The sequence below is a fragment of the Syzygium oleosum genome, unplaced genomic scaffold (genome assembly GCF_021117445.2).
Source record: "Syzygium oleosum isolate NSW1041296 unplaced genomic scaffold, Sole_v2.1 Sole_v2.19, whole genome shotgun sequence".
NCBI classification, from domain to species: Eukaryota; Viridiplantae; Streptophyta; class Magnoliopsida; order Myrtales; family Myrtaceae; genus Syzygium; species Syzygium oleosum.
In genome coordinates this window covers 321655-337881 of record NW_026607503.1, presented here as the reverse complement: position 1 = coordinate 337881, position 16227 = coordinate 321655, and the positions used below count along the sequence as shown (strand labels likewise).

General features: G+C 41.0%; 2 protein-coding genes across 2 annotated transcripts in view; one reads left to right on the top strand and one right to left on the bottom strand.

The window, feature by feature from the left end:
• Positions 1-13349, bottom strand: part of LOC115670507 (60S ribosomal protein L23a) — a 76914-nt gene extending 63565 nt beyond the window's left edge. The window contains exon 1 of the mRNA XM_056319909.1: positions 13338-13349. The gene's annotated coding sequence lies outside the window, so the exon portion shown is untranslated. The remainder of the gene's footprint in view (positions 1-13337) is intronic.
• On the top strand, positions 12304-14363 carry LOC115670466 (3-ketoacyl-CoA synthase 12-like). Its single transcript, XM_030591752.2, has one exon. It carries the CDS (start codon positions 12614-12616, stop codon positions 14021-14023), a length of 1410 nt encoding a protein of 469 aa, XP_030447612.1. The 5' UTR covers positions 12304-12613; the 3' UTR covers positions 14024-14363.
• The last annotated feature ends 1864 nt before the right edge of the window (positions 14364-16227 follow it).

Here is a 16227-nt window from a genome sequence, read left to right as displayed (position 1 = left end):
GGTAAATGTGTCACGGCATGCATAATTTGGGGTTTTTGATGTCACAAAAAAAGTTCAGAATAATTGCGTTACGATAAGCATATATTAGGATTCTTTTGTGACTTTTCCTAAGAAGTTATGATACGCGGTGAAATATTATCGGGTCGTTGTAAGTTAAAATCTACTTGGGCAAATTCCTAAGTTCCGTAGCCTTGGCTCGATTTGGCCTGACAAAATGTAGATCCAGGCGACAAGTGACTCGACAGTGGTGCCCCAACAGAGGCTGCGGACCTCAGCGAGACTCATGATATGTAGTGAAATATTATTTAATTTCTTTTTTGTTTTTTTTTCCAAGTGTAGAGAAAAAAGTGAGAGCAAGAAAATTTGTAACTTTCTAATTCATGGATAAATACATTCAGAATTCTAAAATTTCAAAGCAATTTTGAAAATGAATGTCCGAATTGATAATATAACAAGAAATTTCATTATGTCATCCAAATTCTTTATCAAACAAAAATCGTGGGAATCCTTTTTCAATTGTTTGGATTGTAAGAATTTTGGCCTTACAAAAAACAATACTTCTCACAGTCGGCGGCAGTCAGCAAATGGCGACTCGGGACGGTGGTGGCGACAACGGCAGCGATCGGGAGCGGCGACATGGATTGGTTTTCATCCAATTGATTGATTAATGGCTCAATATGTTCAAAGCCCAAACCATTTGGGCCATTGGGCCTAATAGTCGTAATGGTCGAAATTATCGCAGATTGCACACCTTTCTCTACTACATGGGAAGAGCTTTTACAAAAATACTAAAGCATGTTCAATTTAGACTTTAAAATGGTCCCAAATCTAACCGTGGAAAGAGAAAAATTACGTCGTGTCTTGAAAAATGATGAAAAAAACATACAATTTTACACGTTAATATATTTACATCGGAATACATTTTGGATTTTTCGTGCTAGAAAAAGTCGAGATATACGAGCGGAAAAAATTATAGAAAATAATAAAAATAAAAGTCACTCCAAATAATTTGGATCTACTTAAGATATTCAAGGTCGGGAGCATCATTTTGCAACAAGTACTGTTAAGGCTTAACTGAAAGTGTACCCAAATGAGTAAGAGACTGGACTTCAAGATTTTTATACTGAGTAAGAGCTCTTGAGTTTAAATTTTTCTGAGCCTCTATTTCCTTCTATTGATTCCATGCTTTGATTTTAGGCTAAAATTCAACCTAAGTTTGAAGGAGAGTGTTAGGATTTTTACATATTAAACCGCGCATTCACCTAATAATTTACACCCTTAGAACAAGTGATTGAGATCCCATGAAATTTCACGTATGGAAAAATGATTTGATTTCCTGTATTCCGTTGCCTATTTCAAATAAGATAAAAGCCGTTCTCTAACATTCGCTACAAAAAAAACTGTAGAGCACACTTTTGAGAAAAGGGGAAAAACAAAATGGGTATAGCCCTTGGGACCCGAGTCCAGTTTTAGGTCTCATCCCGGCTGCAAAGGAGTTAGGTATGGGTGTCGGTGTCCCGAAGTTCGGGCCACAAGGACTCGGAACCAAGCGTTAGTTAGATGATGAACACCGATGAATTCACTAAATGATGAACGGTATTTGGGTGCTGCATGAATACGGATGTCATCAAACTCTAACTAACTTAAACTATATATAAAACCTCATAAACATTTTGACTCAAATGGTCATACTTGCTAATACTTATAAAACCATTCCTGATACTTCAGATCATTCTGTTGCATATCTTTTAATAGCCGGATTTACAGGCCAGCTCAAAGGATGGTGGGATAACTACCTGAATGAAGAGCAAAGGTCTCAAATTTTAAATGCTTATAAACTTGACCCTTTTGGCCAAAATATTCTTGATGAAGACGACCGGCCCATCCAAGATGCTATTAATACTTTAATATTCTCTATATCCCAACATTTTCTAGGAGACTCTTCTCATATTCTTGATAAAAATCAGGACCTTTTATCAAATATGAAATGTAGATCTCTAGGAGAATTTAGAGAATACAAAGAAATATTTTTACAAAGAGTTTTCCAAAGAACGGATTGTAACCAACCCTTTTGGAAAGAAAAATTTCTTGCTGGTTTACCAAAACTCATAGGAGAGCAAGTTCGCAATAAGATAAGAGAAGAATATTGAAATCAAATACCATAAGACCATCTTTCTTACGGCGAATTAACCTCTTATGTTTATAAAATAGGAACACAAATGTGTACCAATATACGCCTTCAAAAACAGATCAAAAAAGAACAAAAACTTTCCAAAAAAGGATTGGGAGATTTTTGTGCCCAATATGATCCATCTTTTGAATCTCTCGAAAAATCCAAGTGTTCAGGAAAATGTCTTTCTAAACAAAAAGATCAAAAGAAATCTTATAATAAACCTTATAAGAAAAATTTTAATAAAAAGTTTTCAAAAAAGAAAGAAAATGGCGATTTTGATAAAACCAAGAAACCAAGGAAAAATTTTAAAAACATTACTTGCTATAATTGTGGTAAAAAGGCCACACTACTCGATTTTGCAAGATCAGCAAAAAAATTAATGAGTTAGATTTGAATGAAGAAACTATTAATCAACTCAACCAATTGATGGCTGAGACTGATAGTAGTTCTTCTGATGAATCTAGTTTTGAAAAAGGTTTACAGATTTGTGATTTAGAAACCTCTTCATCTTCTGCTTCAGAAAGTGAAGATGAAGAAGCAACCAGTTTTGAAATAAACGTTTTGACAAAAGAAGAAGAAATTCTTTTGCAAACAATTGATCAAATCACTGATCCTGAAATAAAAATAAAATATTTGAATAATTTCCAAAAACCTAAGCCAGTTATTCAATCCGATAATCCTTATAATATTTCTACCATCCTCAGCAAGGCTAGGAAAGCGAATTTTAAACCCATTTCTATAAGTGATCTTACTCACGAAATCAATAAACAAAAGCAAGAAATACAGGATCTCAAAGTTGCCTAGATTATTATGCAAAATGACATTTTAGATATTAAAATGAAAAATTTAAAAGGAAAACAAAAGAAGAAGATTTTGAAGAAAATGATATTCCTCAACCTCCTTCTTCTTCTGATACAAGCTTCCTTTTAATGCTTTCTGAGATAACCACCCGAAAATGGATTATCAATATTTCTATAATAATCCAGAATGACTTTATCTTAGAAACAATTCTATAATAATCCAGAATGACTTTATCTTAGAAACAACAGCCCTTTTTTATACCGGTGCAGACCTCAATTGCATAAAAGAAGGTCTTATTCCAACCAAATATTTTGAAAAAACTTCTCAGTCCCTCAAATCAGCATCAGGGAATAAGCTAAATATAAGCTTTAAGATCCCCGAAGCCGAAGTTGTGAAAGACCAAATTTCTTATAAAACCCCTTTTCTTCTTGTCAAAAATATCAAACAAAATGTTATTTTGGGATCACCTTTTATCAATTTACTTCAGCCCTTTAAGGTTTCCGAAAAAGGAATTGAAACTAAAACTCTAGGCAAAACAATATGCTTTGATTTCATTTCAAAACTCCAAACCAGAAATTTGAATACTCTTCAAGAACATTCCATTTCTGAGATTAATTGTATAATCCAAGATAAAGAAACTCACCTTCAATTTCTTAAAGAAGATCTTGAATACAAGAACATTGACAAGAATCTTTCTGAAACAAGTCTTCAGAAGAAGATTTTCAGTCTTGAAAATCAAATCAAAGATTCCATATGTTCAAACATTCCTAATGCTTTTTGGTCTTGAAAGTGCCATATAGTAGATTTGCCCTATGAATCAGGATTTTCAGAAAAGGATATTCCTACTAAAGCTAGACCTTCTCAAATGAACCATGAAGTTCTAAATTTCTGTCAAAAAGAAATACAAGAACTTCTTGAGAAGAAGCTTATTAGGAAAAGTCAATCCCCTTGGAGTTGCTCAGCTTTTTATGTCAACAAAAATGCTGAACTAGAAAGAGGAGTTCCAAGATTGGTAATAAATTATAAACCTTTAAATACAGCCTTAAAATGGATAAGATATCCGATACCCAATAAGAAAGATTTGTTAAATAGACTTCATAGTGCAAAAATCTTTTCGAAATTTGATATGAAATCAGGCTTCTGGCAAATCCAAATTAGCGAAAAGGATAGGTACAAAACAGCTTTTACCGTTCCTTTTGGCTAATATGAATGGAATGTCATGCCTTTTGGATTAAAAAATGTCCCTTCTGAATTCCAAAGGATAATGAATGACATTTTTAATCCATGTTTTGATATCATTATAGTCTACATCGATGATGTTTTAATATTTTCTACATCCATCGAAAAACATTTTTGTTCAGAAACACCATCTATATTCCACTCATAAATAGCATCAGAAGAATATTTATTTTGAACTTTTGAAAACGTTTCTTCTGTGAGAATATCAGGAGGAGTGGCACGGGAATAATATAATTTTTTGGGGTCCTTCCAGGTAATACGATTTACCTCAGGAACGGATTCAGTATCAGATTTATCCAAAAGGTTGATCTGATTGGAAGGTTCAACACGATCGGGAGTGTCTTTGACACTCAAGTTCTGTATTAAAGGAGTATAAAAAATTATGGGATTTTTAGGAATTAAAACTGTTTTTCCTTTGAGGAGTTTTCTCCTATCTTCCAGGGCTTTAGCAAATTCAAGACTGGGATTTTTTGGGATTTCAATATATATAACCAATAAGGAACCACCATATTAATATTTGTCAGTGGTAGGTCCAATTTTTATTTTCGAATCGACCTAAGTTTTCAGTGTGCTATCCAAGTCTCATACATAAAATCCGCTATTTTTCTTCGCTGTATATATGTATTCCTGCTCGGTATAATTCTTGGCATGAAGTTAGGTATACCGTAAAGGTATGAAAATTATGAAATGACAACGAAGAATATCATAAATACTTCAACTGTTTCAGGTCAATTGCGTACGCTTTCCATCTCGGTTGACGCGATCTGGCAGCCTTCAATGCATGTCTTACACAATTCGATAGTCTAACTCAAAAGAACAGCCTTCAAGATAGAGATGAAGAACTCTAATTTAGTCAACCAATTGCAATAAATGGTCTTCTTCTTCTTCTTCTTCCTAATTGACCTATACGATGCGTTTCCTCTTGTCTCTTCTCAACCAGAAACCACCCATAAGTACGGAGAAATTATCCACTCAATTCTAAATTTTTTAATTTTATCAATTTAGCCCCAATTCTTTTGCGCAAAATTCAAACATAGCTCTTTCGATCAATTTTCGCCAAACATCGCCAGGTTGACTTTGCTTTTTTCAGAGCCGCCCATGTAATGAATTGCACAAGCTATACATAAAATATACACATGATAGATAAGCCCAACGTTTTTTTTTTTTTTACTGTTTTTGTTCCTTAAGGGTTCAATTGTATGGATGTAACTGAGCCATCGAAGTAATGTCAACTTGTCGAAAGGTGGTCGTGGGGTTATTATTCTGCTCGTGCTTGGTTTTTGGCTGCTCTTGGGAGAGGGGGATAGGCTTCTGGAGTAGACATGGCCACGGTTCGGAATCGGCGGTTCCGGTTCGTGGCCATGTATGAACCGGCGGTTCCGGGCCGGTTCCGGTTCCGGCCGGTTCCGGTTTGAGGGGGGAGGAGGAGAAAAGGGGAGGAGGTGCAGGGTAGCGAGGGGGGAGGAGGTGCAGGGTAGCGAGGGGGGAGGAGGAGGGGGCGTCGGCGTCGGCGGCTACGGCCATGGGCGGGGGCGACGGCGGCGGGGGTCAGATCTGGGAAGACGGGGGGCGGGTGGAGGAGAAAAGGGGGGAGGACCGGAGGAGGCGCAAGGGAGAGGGGAGAAGGAGGGATTTGGAGGAGGACTGGAGGAGGTGGGCGTGGGTGGGGTTGGAACGTGGGGCTGCAGGCTCCCGCTGCTTGTTGTCGGCGGCGTTGACGAGGATCTCGTCGAAGATCTTGTAGAGATCGGGGACGTAGGCGACGGGGCGGTCGACCACCTCGTCGCCCTCGTAGACCCACAGCGACTGGGTGTGCTTATCGACGGAGCTGATGTAGGTGTCGGGGCGGAGGAGGATGTGCTCGAGCTGGGACTTCTTCTGGTAGGTCTCCTCCACGGTCCTGCCCTTGCGCGCCGCCGCCGCCGTCGCCGCCGATGCGGCGACGGTGTTGGCGATGTTGCTGGTCTGCAGGGGGAGCGCGTGGGCCATAGGTTGCGGCGGGGGAGGAGGGGAAGATTCTGGAGAGGAGGAATCGCTGCAGCCTGCAGCAGTAGTTTTTTCTTTTTTTTTTTTGGAATCGGAACCGGGCCCGTAGGCCACGGGCCGGTCCTGGGTTTGACCCGGGCCGGTTCCGGGCCAAAATCGGCCCGTGGCCATGTCTATTCTGGAGACCCCAAGGCCAAGTTGGGCGCACCTGGCCGCGTGCCTGTTAAATTGATCGATATCTTTTGAATAATAGAAAGATTTCTAGGTAGTGTGAATTTCAAAATGTTTTTCAAAGACATTTCAACCTTCATGTTATCACAACTGGGGGTTATAAGACGGAAGTAAGTTTGCCCTTTCAATTTCAAATTATTACGACTTTGAAGGATAAGTGTCTTGTAATCGGTGACTTTCTAGTTTAAGCGTGAATCATAACAACAGCTTTATTGTACATATTGAGAGTCCGTTTGTTTAAAAGAAAACTGTTACCCCAAGTTTTTTTCCGACTTTTCGATATTCGGATGACGGAAAACTAATCGATTACAAACTGAAAATAATAAGTTTAGATTCAGGGAAAAACGACTTTCCCTTCTGATAAGAAAGAAATCATCTTCCCTAAACCACAAATCAAATGAAAAATTAACCATTTTTCTTGAAAATTATATACATGAAAAATTATTTTTCTTTATCATGAAATTTTTAGTGAAACAAACACACCTTTAATTATAAAAAAATGGGAAAAACGGTAAGAACCTTTCAACCTTGAATTGATGCAATTGAATCTTTTGGTCGATCATGATGCCGAATCGCGATAGAAAATTGACTAAACATGAATATTTGATAAAGGAACAATTCGTCCTCTCAAGTGTGATTATAAGAAATTCAAATCTCCCAAAATTCTGCTTATGACGAAACCCTAAACACCCTTTTATATGGTGTTAAACATAATTACAATTGGAAACGCGAAAATTACGAAAACGCCATTAAAATAACATTAAAATAACAAAAACTGCCTAAAATCCAAAAGCCTGAAAACCCATCTAAACGATACAAAATTTTAGCCCATTCCAAGCTCGCCAATCTAAGTGCATCAGATCATTCTTCTCTAATTGGTGATAAGAATGAACTAGAGAGGGAGAGAGACTGGATTTGGATACTTGGTTGGTGGTTACACTGTAATCTCATCAAATCATGAGTTGTTTCTAATCAATAGGAATCGTCTGCACCTGTCCACAAAAGTGGCGAGTTATCAAACTGCGTTCTTTATTTTAACATACTGGTGTCTGCACTCTCTGCTTTCACAAATCTTCATGTATCTTTGTCTTCCCCAGAGAGTGGGAATACCTTTTTGGTGTTTTACGTCCAAGAGATGTCCAGATCTACACATAATCTCAGACGAAGCAGTTTTATTGCTTGCTTTGGAGGAATTCTTCTCTAATTGATGATAAGAAGGAGAGAGAGAGAGAGAGAGAGAGAGAGAGAGAGAGAGAGAGAGAGAGAGAGAGAGAGAGAGAGAGAGAGAGGATTTGAGTCCGTAACGCGGAAACCGGACACCAGTTGACCCCCGGGTCTCACTTACCCAAATCTGTCCTCGATGTTTTAATTTTTTTCTTGCCGAGCTAACTTAAATGCTTGGATCGTCTCCTCATTAAATGCAGTCGTCACTCAAAAAATTCCATTAAATTGCACCCGACTGCCCAATCACATGTGCCCTTTCTTTCTCTTCCCAGCTCAGCCCCCTTGACTCCTGTCTAGACTGAACTCAAGAGGGACAAGACAACCTGTCTTCTATTTTTGTCCCAAACAGTTTTGTGAACGATGAATTGATAGGCTCGAACTCATGTCCTTTCTCGTTCGTCTCGTCGAGCTTGCTATGCTAGGATTGGATTGCTTGCTCATGTCGACCTGTGTGCTGATACTTGAAAGGGAAACTGCCAATCCATTTTAGCTAATCTGCGTATAATCACTTGTCTATCGTTATGCTAACTCGACACATCAATCGTACATTCTTTGTTTAGCTTGACCCAAGTCGAGTGATTTGAAATTGAACCGAGAGGCTGTAAACTTTGTAAATGCCAACTCGAGCGTGTCTAATTTGGCTGGTGATTTTTGCCAATGTAGTCCTGAAACCTACTCTAGTTTCTATTCACATATTGATTATATCATCATATAATTTTGGAGATAGAATTGAGTATTTGAGCCTATCGAGTGCTTTTATGTACGATCTACAGCTCGAACTAAAAGATCAAGCTTAATTAAGCATGAGTTTGTGAACAGACTTGGAGACTCAATTACCTGAAGCATAAGATACCCTACAACTCTACTAAACTTTTAGGCACCTTTAGTGTGTTATTGAAAGTTATTAGTCATAAAAGCACATGCAACGTGGAAAAATTGAAACATGGGGAGGATATGGTGCTGGAAAATCTGAGTCGGGATTTAAGCTATTAGAAGGATGTACAATGCGCACATCTATAAACAAAGAGCCATTATTAACCTTACTCACGTGCCGATACACACATATATACACGGTTCAAATGACATGGATAAATTTAGAACTATATCCCGGCAAATTGAAATTTCCGGTTTGAGATGTCTTATCTAATGAGGGATATGAGATGTCTTGACTAATAACAACTTTATTTAATCTCATGTGGATCGTGTCATTATGTTGGTTGACCTGGGGAAGCATGTCAATCGTTAAGGACAGGACAACGAGTAAAGCAATTAAGCGGGGGTTTCCCCACCTAACATTTTTAAATATTCCAATTATGTATAAATATTTTCCACTTCAATATAAACTCGACCCCATTCTTTTAGTAGTTTTGACCCCCACACAAATTTTGGACATCACAAATTTGTCCCACTTGAGTTCAAGAATACCCAACAAGGTGTAATAGAATAAAATTTTAAAAAGTGATGACACTAAAAGAGATAAAATTGCTATTCTTATAAAGAAGTTTTACCCAATTTCATCCAAATGATCTCTTTGTAGCGTTCTAATTGGTTCATTTATTGTGGCACGACAATATAACTTTCAACACATGATTGCCGTGTTCGAGTTCAACTTAGGCTCCGTTTGTTTAACGGAAAATGAATAATTTGGAAAACCTTTTTTTGAAAACATTTTCATTATTGACAACAATTTATGACTAAACATTTTCGTGGACAACGAAAATATTATTCGTTCATTCATTTTTGTAAGCGATATAAGTGATTATTTTTCAGTAAAATTGTTTTCCAAACCATTTATTTTCCGTAAAACAAATGCACCCTTAATCATGTTAGTCTTACAAGTGAGCAATCCCGGTTTGTTCGATCTCAAAACTTTATAAAAGGTTACTTTGCCCACCGATAAATTTCTCATTCTCCATCTTTGCGATGAAACTATTTTATATTTGACGCATTTTTTTTTGTAGAAAATCAACAATTTGGAATACATTTTCTAGAAAATGATTGCTTGCATTGCTCGGAAAAATGAATGGACAAAAAAATATTCTCATCATTAATGATAATGTTTAGGCACGATTTGTTATTGATAATGAAAATATCTTCCATTGACCATTTTTTCTTAGTCATAGATATAATCAATTCAAGAAAAAAAGATTTTTCAATTCACTTATTTTCAGCTACATGCTCGATCAAATTTCGGGAAATAGATTCAATTACCTTCACCTGGGGAATCGCCAAGAGCTCTGATGAGTTATGGGCTAATTCGGATATATTAACTACTCCTCACCACACTGATTCTTCGACATTGGACTTTTTTTCTTATATAACTTACACGTGCACCTCAACACTTCCTCCTCCATGAGGGATCAAATAAGACCCACAATGCAGACACATATGATACATTTTTTTTCTCGTGCACAAACAAATAATGGAGGGATTATATGGTTCTAGCCCCACAAGGAGAAACCAGCTAGATTCCCAAATTGTTGCATATGAGCCCACGAACGTGTAGAGCCTACGTTAAACGTGAGGGATCGATCAGAGTTACATAATGTGTAATTTTGCCTACCTTTGAGGCAGTATTCTTCAGCTTGCTAGTTCCTTTGAATGCCTTGCAATCTCATGTCTTTAGGGAAAAGTGCCAAAAAAGTCCTAAACCTTTTGCATTTGTGCCAATTTAGTCTTCAACATTTTTTTGGTACCAATTCAGTCCTAAACCTTTTTTTGGTGCTAATTGAGTCCTAAACCTTTTGCATTGGTGCCAATTCAGTCCTAAACCTTTTGTCTTTGTGCCAATTCAGTCTTTCCGGTCAATTTTGGCCGAATTTTGCTGACGTGGACGCCAACCGGCCAACGGCCGGTCACTGGCGCTGACGTGGACAACTTTAACAATATTTTAATATTTTTTTGAATTCTTTTCTTTTCTTTTTTTTTTCTCTCCTCCGCCACCCGGTCGCCGGACCGGCGACCGGCCGGTGGCCAGAAGCCAGAGGCCGGCACCGGCGAGGCTCACCCACGCCGGCCATTGGCGAGGCTCGCCCTCGCCGGCCACTGGCAAGGGCGGCCTCGCGCGGGCGGGGCTCGACCTTGCCGGCACCGGGCGAGGCTCGACCTCGCCGGAGGCCGCCGGGCGAGGGCTCGAGCCTCGCCATGGCCGGGCGAGGCCCGACCTCGCCGGCGGCTAGGCGAGGCACGACCTCACCAGATCTGGCGAGGTCGGGCCTCGCCTAGCCATGGCGAGGCTCGCCTTCGCCGTCGGCCGCGGGCGAGCCTCGCCGGCGACCGGGCTAGGCACGACCTCGTCGGATCCGGCGAGGTCGGGCCTCGCCTGCCGAGAGGCCGCCCTCGCCGGCGGCCGGCGTGGGCGAGCCTCGCCGGCGGCCGGCGTGGGCGAGCCTCGCCGGCGCCGGCCTCGGCTTCGGCCATCGGTCGGTCGCCGATCCGGCGACCGGCTGGAGGAGGGGAGAGAAAAAAAAAAGAAAAAATTCAAAAAAATATTATTAAAGTTGTCCACGTTAGCAAAATCCCGCCAAAATTGACCGGAAGGACTGAATTGGCATAAAGACAAAAGGCTTAGGACTGAATTGGCACCAATGCAAAATGTTTAGGACTCAATTGGCACCGAAAAAATGTTTAGGACTAAATTGGCACAAATGCAAAAGGTTTAAGACTGAATTGGCACAAAAAAAAGGTTTAAGACTAAATTGGCACAAATGCAAAAGGTTTAGGACTTTTTTGGCACTTTTCCCCATGTCTTTAACCTTTTCCAAAAAAACGACTTGCAGTTTCGTGATCCTGTTGTAATGCTCACGACACACCAATAAAGACTCAGTAGACCAAAAGCTTATGCAGGATGATCAGTCATATATAATCTTGGAAGAACAATATGCAGAGACATAGATGTTCTGTTGTCGCGTGGGTTTTTGTATATCGGTCTTTGTAATCGTCTTGCATATCTATGATGTAAGTCTAGATGAAAACCTACCGGGAAACGGAGTTACAAGTAAATATTTTCGCTTTGTCTCGGGGAAAGATCGAAGTTGGTGCCGAGATCGCAGCACACGCTGGCTCGCACAATCCTTGCGCGAAGTGAGAGCCTACATGAAACTCAAACCGTATCTTCTTGGAGGCACAGCAGATGCATGCATTGCAAGTCGCAGTCTGATGTACATCAGATGTATCGGATAATAGTAAATTTTCTCTCTTGGAAGTTGTACGTGCAACTTGGCGTGTCATCTTTAATTCTCTTCTGTCATTGGGTACGGCCATGACATGCATGCACACAAACACATCACTGTTAACTTTCTCTCATTCCAGTAAATATGCTGCGTACGTAGATCGCATAGGCGATTCTATCCACCACCCGCTTCGTTCTTAAATGTTGGTAACCACCTTCGAATAAGCCCCTAACTGTGAACTATAATGACTCCTCTCTATTTTAATGCCCTGAGAATTCTTTCTTTTTGAATCTCTCTCTCAAGTTGGAAGAACTCATGCCTCGTGGGGTTCGGAATCAATTATTTCGATTAGTAAAGACTTTTTCATGGACGTGCAGTGGGCAGTAGAGCTAGCGACCCCTCGGCCAAAAAGGGTAGCGATAATTTTCTGGGGAGGTGCACGATGTTTATGGGACTTGTAGATAAAGAGTTGTTTCTCACAATGGCATTTAAGGGGTGGCTTTGTCTAAGCATCTCTCGTGAAAGTTGGGTGAGGGTGAACTTAAAGCAAAGTGAGAGAGTCTTTTAGCATATTCCCATGTCCGACTCATCATATTCGCTCCTCTTTGCATATATGTGCTTCATTTGATGATTTGAGATCTTCCAAAAGCTTGTTCTGCCTAGTTGTGCACCCATCCCCTTACTCTTAAGCGATTCATTAACAGATTCGAAAAATTCCCTCGAATCATCTCTTTTGGCCTGTCTCTCTTTCGCTCTCTCTCACAGACAGACACAGACACACACACTCATGGAGCTTCTCATGTTAATGTATGCTTCATCCATCTTGTACCTCATTTTCATCATATGGAAAAAGATTGATGAGAGGAGAGACAAGCACTGTTACATCTTGGACTACCAGTGCTACAAGCCAACAGATGACAGGATGCTTGACACTGGGTTATGTGGAGAACTAATTAAGAGGACCAAGAAACTTGGTCTCCTGGAGTACAAGTTCCTGCTCAAGGCCATTGTCAGCTCTGGCATCGGAGAGCAGACCTACGGCCCAAGGATGGTCTTCGCCGGCCGCGAAGACAATCCCGCATTAGAAGACGGGCTTGTCGAAATGGATGAGTTCTTCCACGACAGCATCCAGAAGCTTCTGGACAAGTCAGGAATTGCTCCTTCGCAGATCGACGTGCTTGTTGTGAACGTCTCGATGCTCGCTTGCGTCCCGTCCCTATCGGCCCGGATCATCAACCACTACAAGCTTAGGCACAACGTGAAGGTGTTCAATCTCACTGGCATGGGGTGCAGCGCGAGCCTCATATCGATGGACATCGTGAGGAATGTCTTCAAGTCCTGCAAGAATGCGAACGCCCTCCTTGTGACATCGGAGTCGCTGAGCTCGAACTGGTACTCGGGCAATGACCGGTCTATGATCCTGTCTAACTGCCTGTTCCGGTCGGGCGGGTGCGCCATGCTGCTGACCAACAACCGGGCCTTGAAGGGGCGCGCCATGTTCAAACTGAAGTGCCTGGTTCGGACCCACCACGGGGCGCGGGACGAGTCCTATGGGTGCTGTCTCCAGAAAGAGGACGACCAGGGCCTGCTTGGCTTCCACCTCGGCAAAAGCCTACCAAAGGCGGCCACCCGGGCGTTCATCGACAATCTCCAGGAGATAGGCCCCAAGATCTTGCCGGCCAGAGAACTGCTCCGCTTTGGGGTGATGACTCTAGTCCGGAAAATGGGGCAGCGCTCGGCGAAATTAGCCGGGCCGAGGCCCGTGATCAACTTCAGGACGGGGGTGGACCACTTCTGCATCCACACGGGCGGGAAGGCAGTGATCGATGGGATCGGGGCGAACCTCCAGCTGAGCGAGCACGACCTTGAGCCCGCGAGGATGACGCTGCACCGCTTCGGGAACACATCTGCGAGCAGCCTGTGGTATGTGCTGGCATACATGGAGGCAAAGAGGAGGCTCAAGAGAGGTAACAGGGTGTTCATGATCAGTTTTGGCGCTGGGTTCAAGTGCAACAGTTGCTTGTGGGAGGTGGTCAGGGACTTGGGAAATGAGAAAGGCAAAGGCAACGTTTGGGAGGACTGCATCGAGAGCTACCCCTCAAAGAACATGGTCAACCCTTTCATGGAGAAGTACGGTTGGATCAACCAGGAGGATCCATGCACCTTCAACCCAGACTCCTTAGTAAGATATAATTGAATTGAAGAAGAAAAAGAAGAAGAAGAAGAAGAAGAAGCTTAGTTTGGTTTTGCATTCTCGAAAGATGAAGTCTCTCTCTCTTTAGTGTCACCTTTGTCCTTTAGATGATTATTAGCTCCTCCATCATACTTAGTCTTATTCTGTATCTTTTTACAGTAGTATTGTTCAGTCCGATTGGTGGATAACACTGCCCAATAAGCTTAAACTGCTTAGTTCACCATATGATGAGGAGAAATAACCATCTTCTCCATGTACAACTTTTTATTTGGGCTTTAGTCGCTCCTTTTGTAGTTTGCATGTACACTTTGATTTGCCCAATCTTAGAGCTGTAATTGCGTTACATGTTTATTAGTGTTGTTTCCGAAAGGAATAAATGTCTCATGTACGATATCCTTTTCATGCTTTTACTTCCAGTTTTGTGATGGGGACAACAATTCTGTCCCTCATCTCGAAGTTGCATCCAGGATGGACGATGGCGGTGAACACGCGCGTCGTACAAAGCTCGAACCCTAACCGCATGAGCGGGCCGCGGGGGCCCCGACTCGGTGGACCACGTCGCTCAAACAACTTGGTGCACGATCCGAGCCCGTGTAGGATAGGAAGCTGCGCGAAGGTACAATCTCTAGATTTTATTTAGGAACTCCTAAACCCAAAAGAGATCAAATCGAGACCTTGGTACCGCATCGGAAACTATATCCAAAAGACTTGAGCTGCTGGGCAGAGAACACACAGACGTGCAGAGAAGGTCACTGGGAACATGTTGGGAATGTACTTCCATGGGTTTAAGGATGGGGTACGGGACATATCTGTGGGAATAAGAGAGTTCCAGTTTCAGTGCATGATGGGAGTCACTTGAAGACGGGCTAACAAAGAGCACGTACCAGAAAAGGGAAGAGAAAAAGACATCCGCACACTAGCAAAAAACACTAAATCCGGAGGGAGCATTTTGTATACATGGAAACTCAGGAATTAGGAAAGAAAGAAAAATGCTTACGTGACCATCCTTAATCCACCATGAGATTAACAAATAACAAATAATTAGAATTTGTTGCGGAGTCCACTCCTGCAAGAATTTGTGGCCCACAACATGCCGTTACTCTTAGAATGGCCAAAAAACTGTTATGCAAGAAGCAATGCAGACGACCTACCGTTTTCAGTTACATACTGCATTTAGTACATATATATATATACACACACGTTCAATGATCCTAATATGGAAATATGGTCCCCCTATTGCCAAGTACAGTTCAGATTGAGCTGGAATGGCCGAATCGCTTTGATGGTGAAAGTATAGAGAGCGCGAAAGCACAGAGCTCTCTTTCTTTCTTTCTTTTTTCGGGTCGATCCTCATTTAATGAAATGCATCGCACCCGATTCGGAGTTGCCGTTTTGTGACTGCAGTGCCAAAACACAATTTGGTCGTGGGTCCACAGTTTGCTTGGCCCACACGTCAAAATGCCAACTTCGAGCGTCACCCGGCCGAAAGGTCCATCCCGACTACCACTACGTTGCCGTATTTGGGAAAGTTATGGGAAAAAGGGAAATGAAAGTTGTTAGATGGACAATGGGAAAATAGAATTCTTGTGAGGAAGAGAAGGAGGTTGATATGGACATTTTTGAAAAATTAAAACTCATCTCTCTTGTTCACCCTTTTTCTACCGATATTAATTCAATTGTTCTCTATCTGTAAGGGGTTGCGTTTCTTTCTTGGAAAATAAATAATCTGGAATATATATTTTCCTAAAACCAATCGCTCATATCGCTTGAAATAAGTCCATAAAAAGATATTTTCATTATCGACAATAATTTATATCTAAATATTTTCGTGTTCAATAAAGACATTTTTTGTTCGGGAGTATGTTTTCCAAATCATGCGTTTTTTTTGCAAAACAAACGTAGCATACATTTTCCTAAAAATGATCACTCGTAACGATTAAAATAATTAGTCGATCAAATATACTTTCGTTATCAATAATGATTTATGTCTAAGTATTTTTATGAATGATTTCAGATATTTTTTGTTCATTCTTTTTTGTAAGCGATGCAACCGATCATTTTCAAAAAAAATATTTTTCAGATCCTTCATTTTTCACCAGACAAACGCACCGAAACAAGAATTTTTTCCTCATACATGTAAATGTCGATAAGTGTTGGTAAGTGTCGTTGATTGACCTGCCTAAGCCCGATGTGAGCCGTAGGGCTCT

Bases quoted from the DNA above. Each gene is read 5' to 3' on its own strand.
- LOC115670466 (XM_030591752.2), top strand. From the start codon at position 12,614: ATGGAGCTTCTCATGTTAATGTATGCTTCATCCATCTTGTACCTCATT.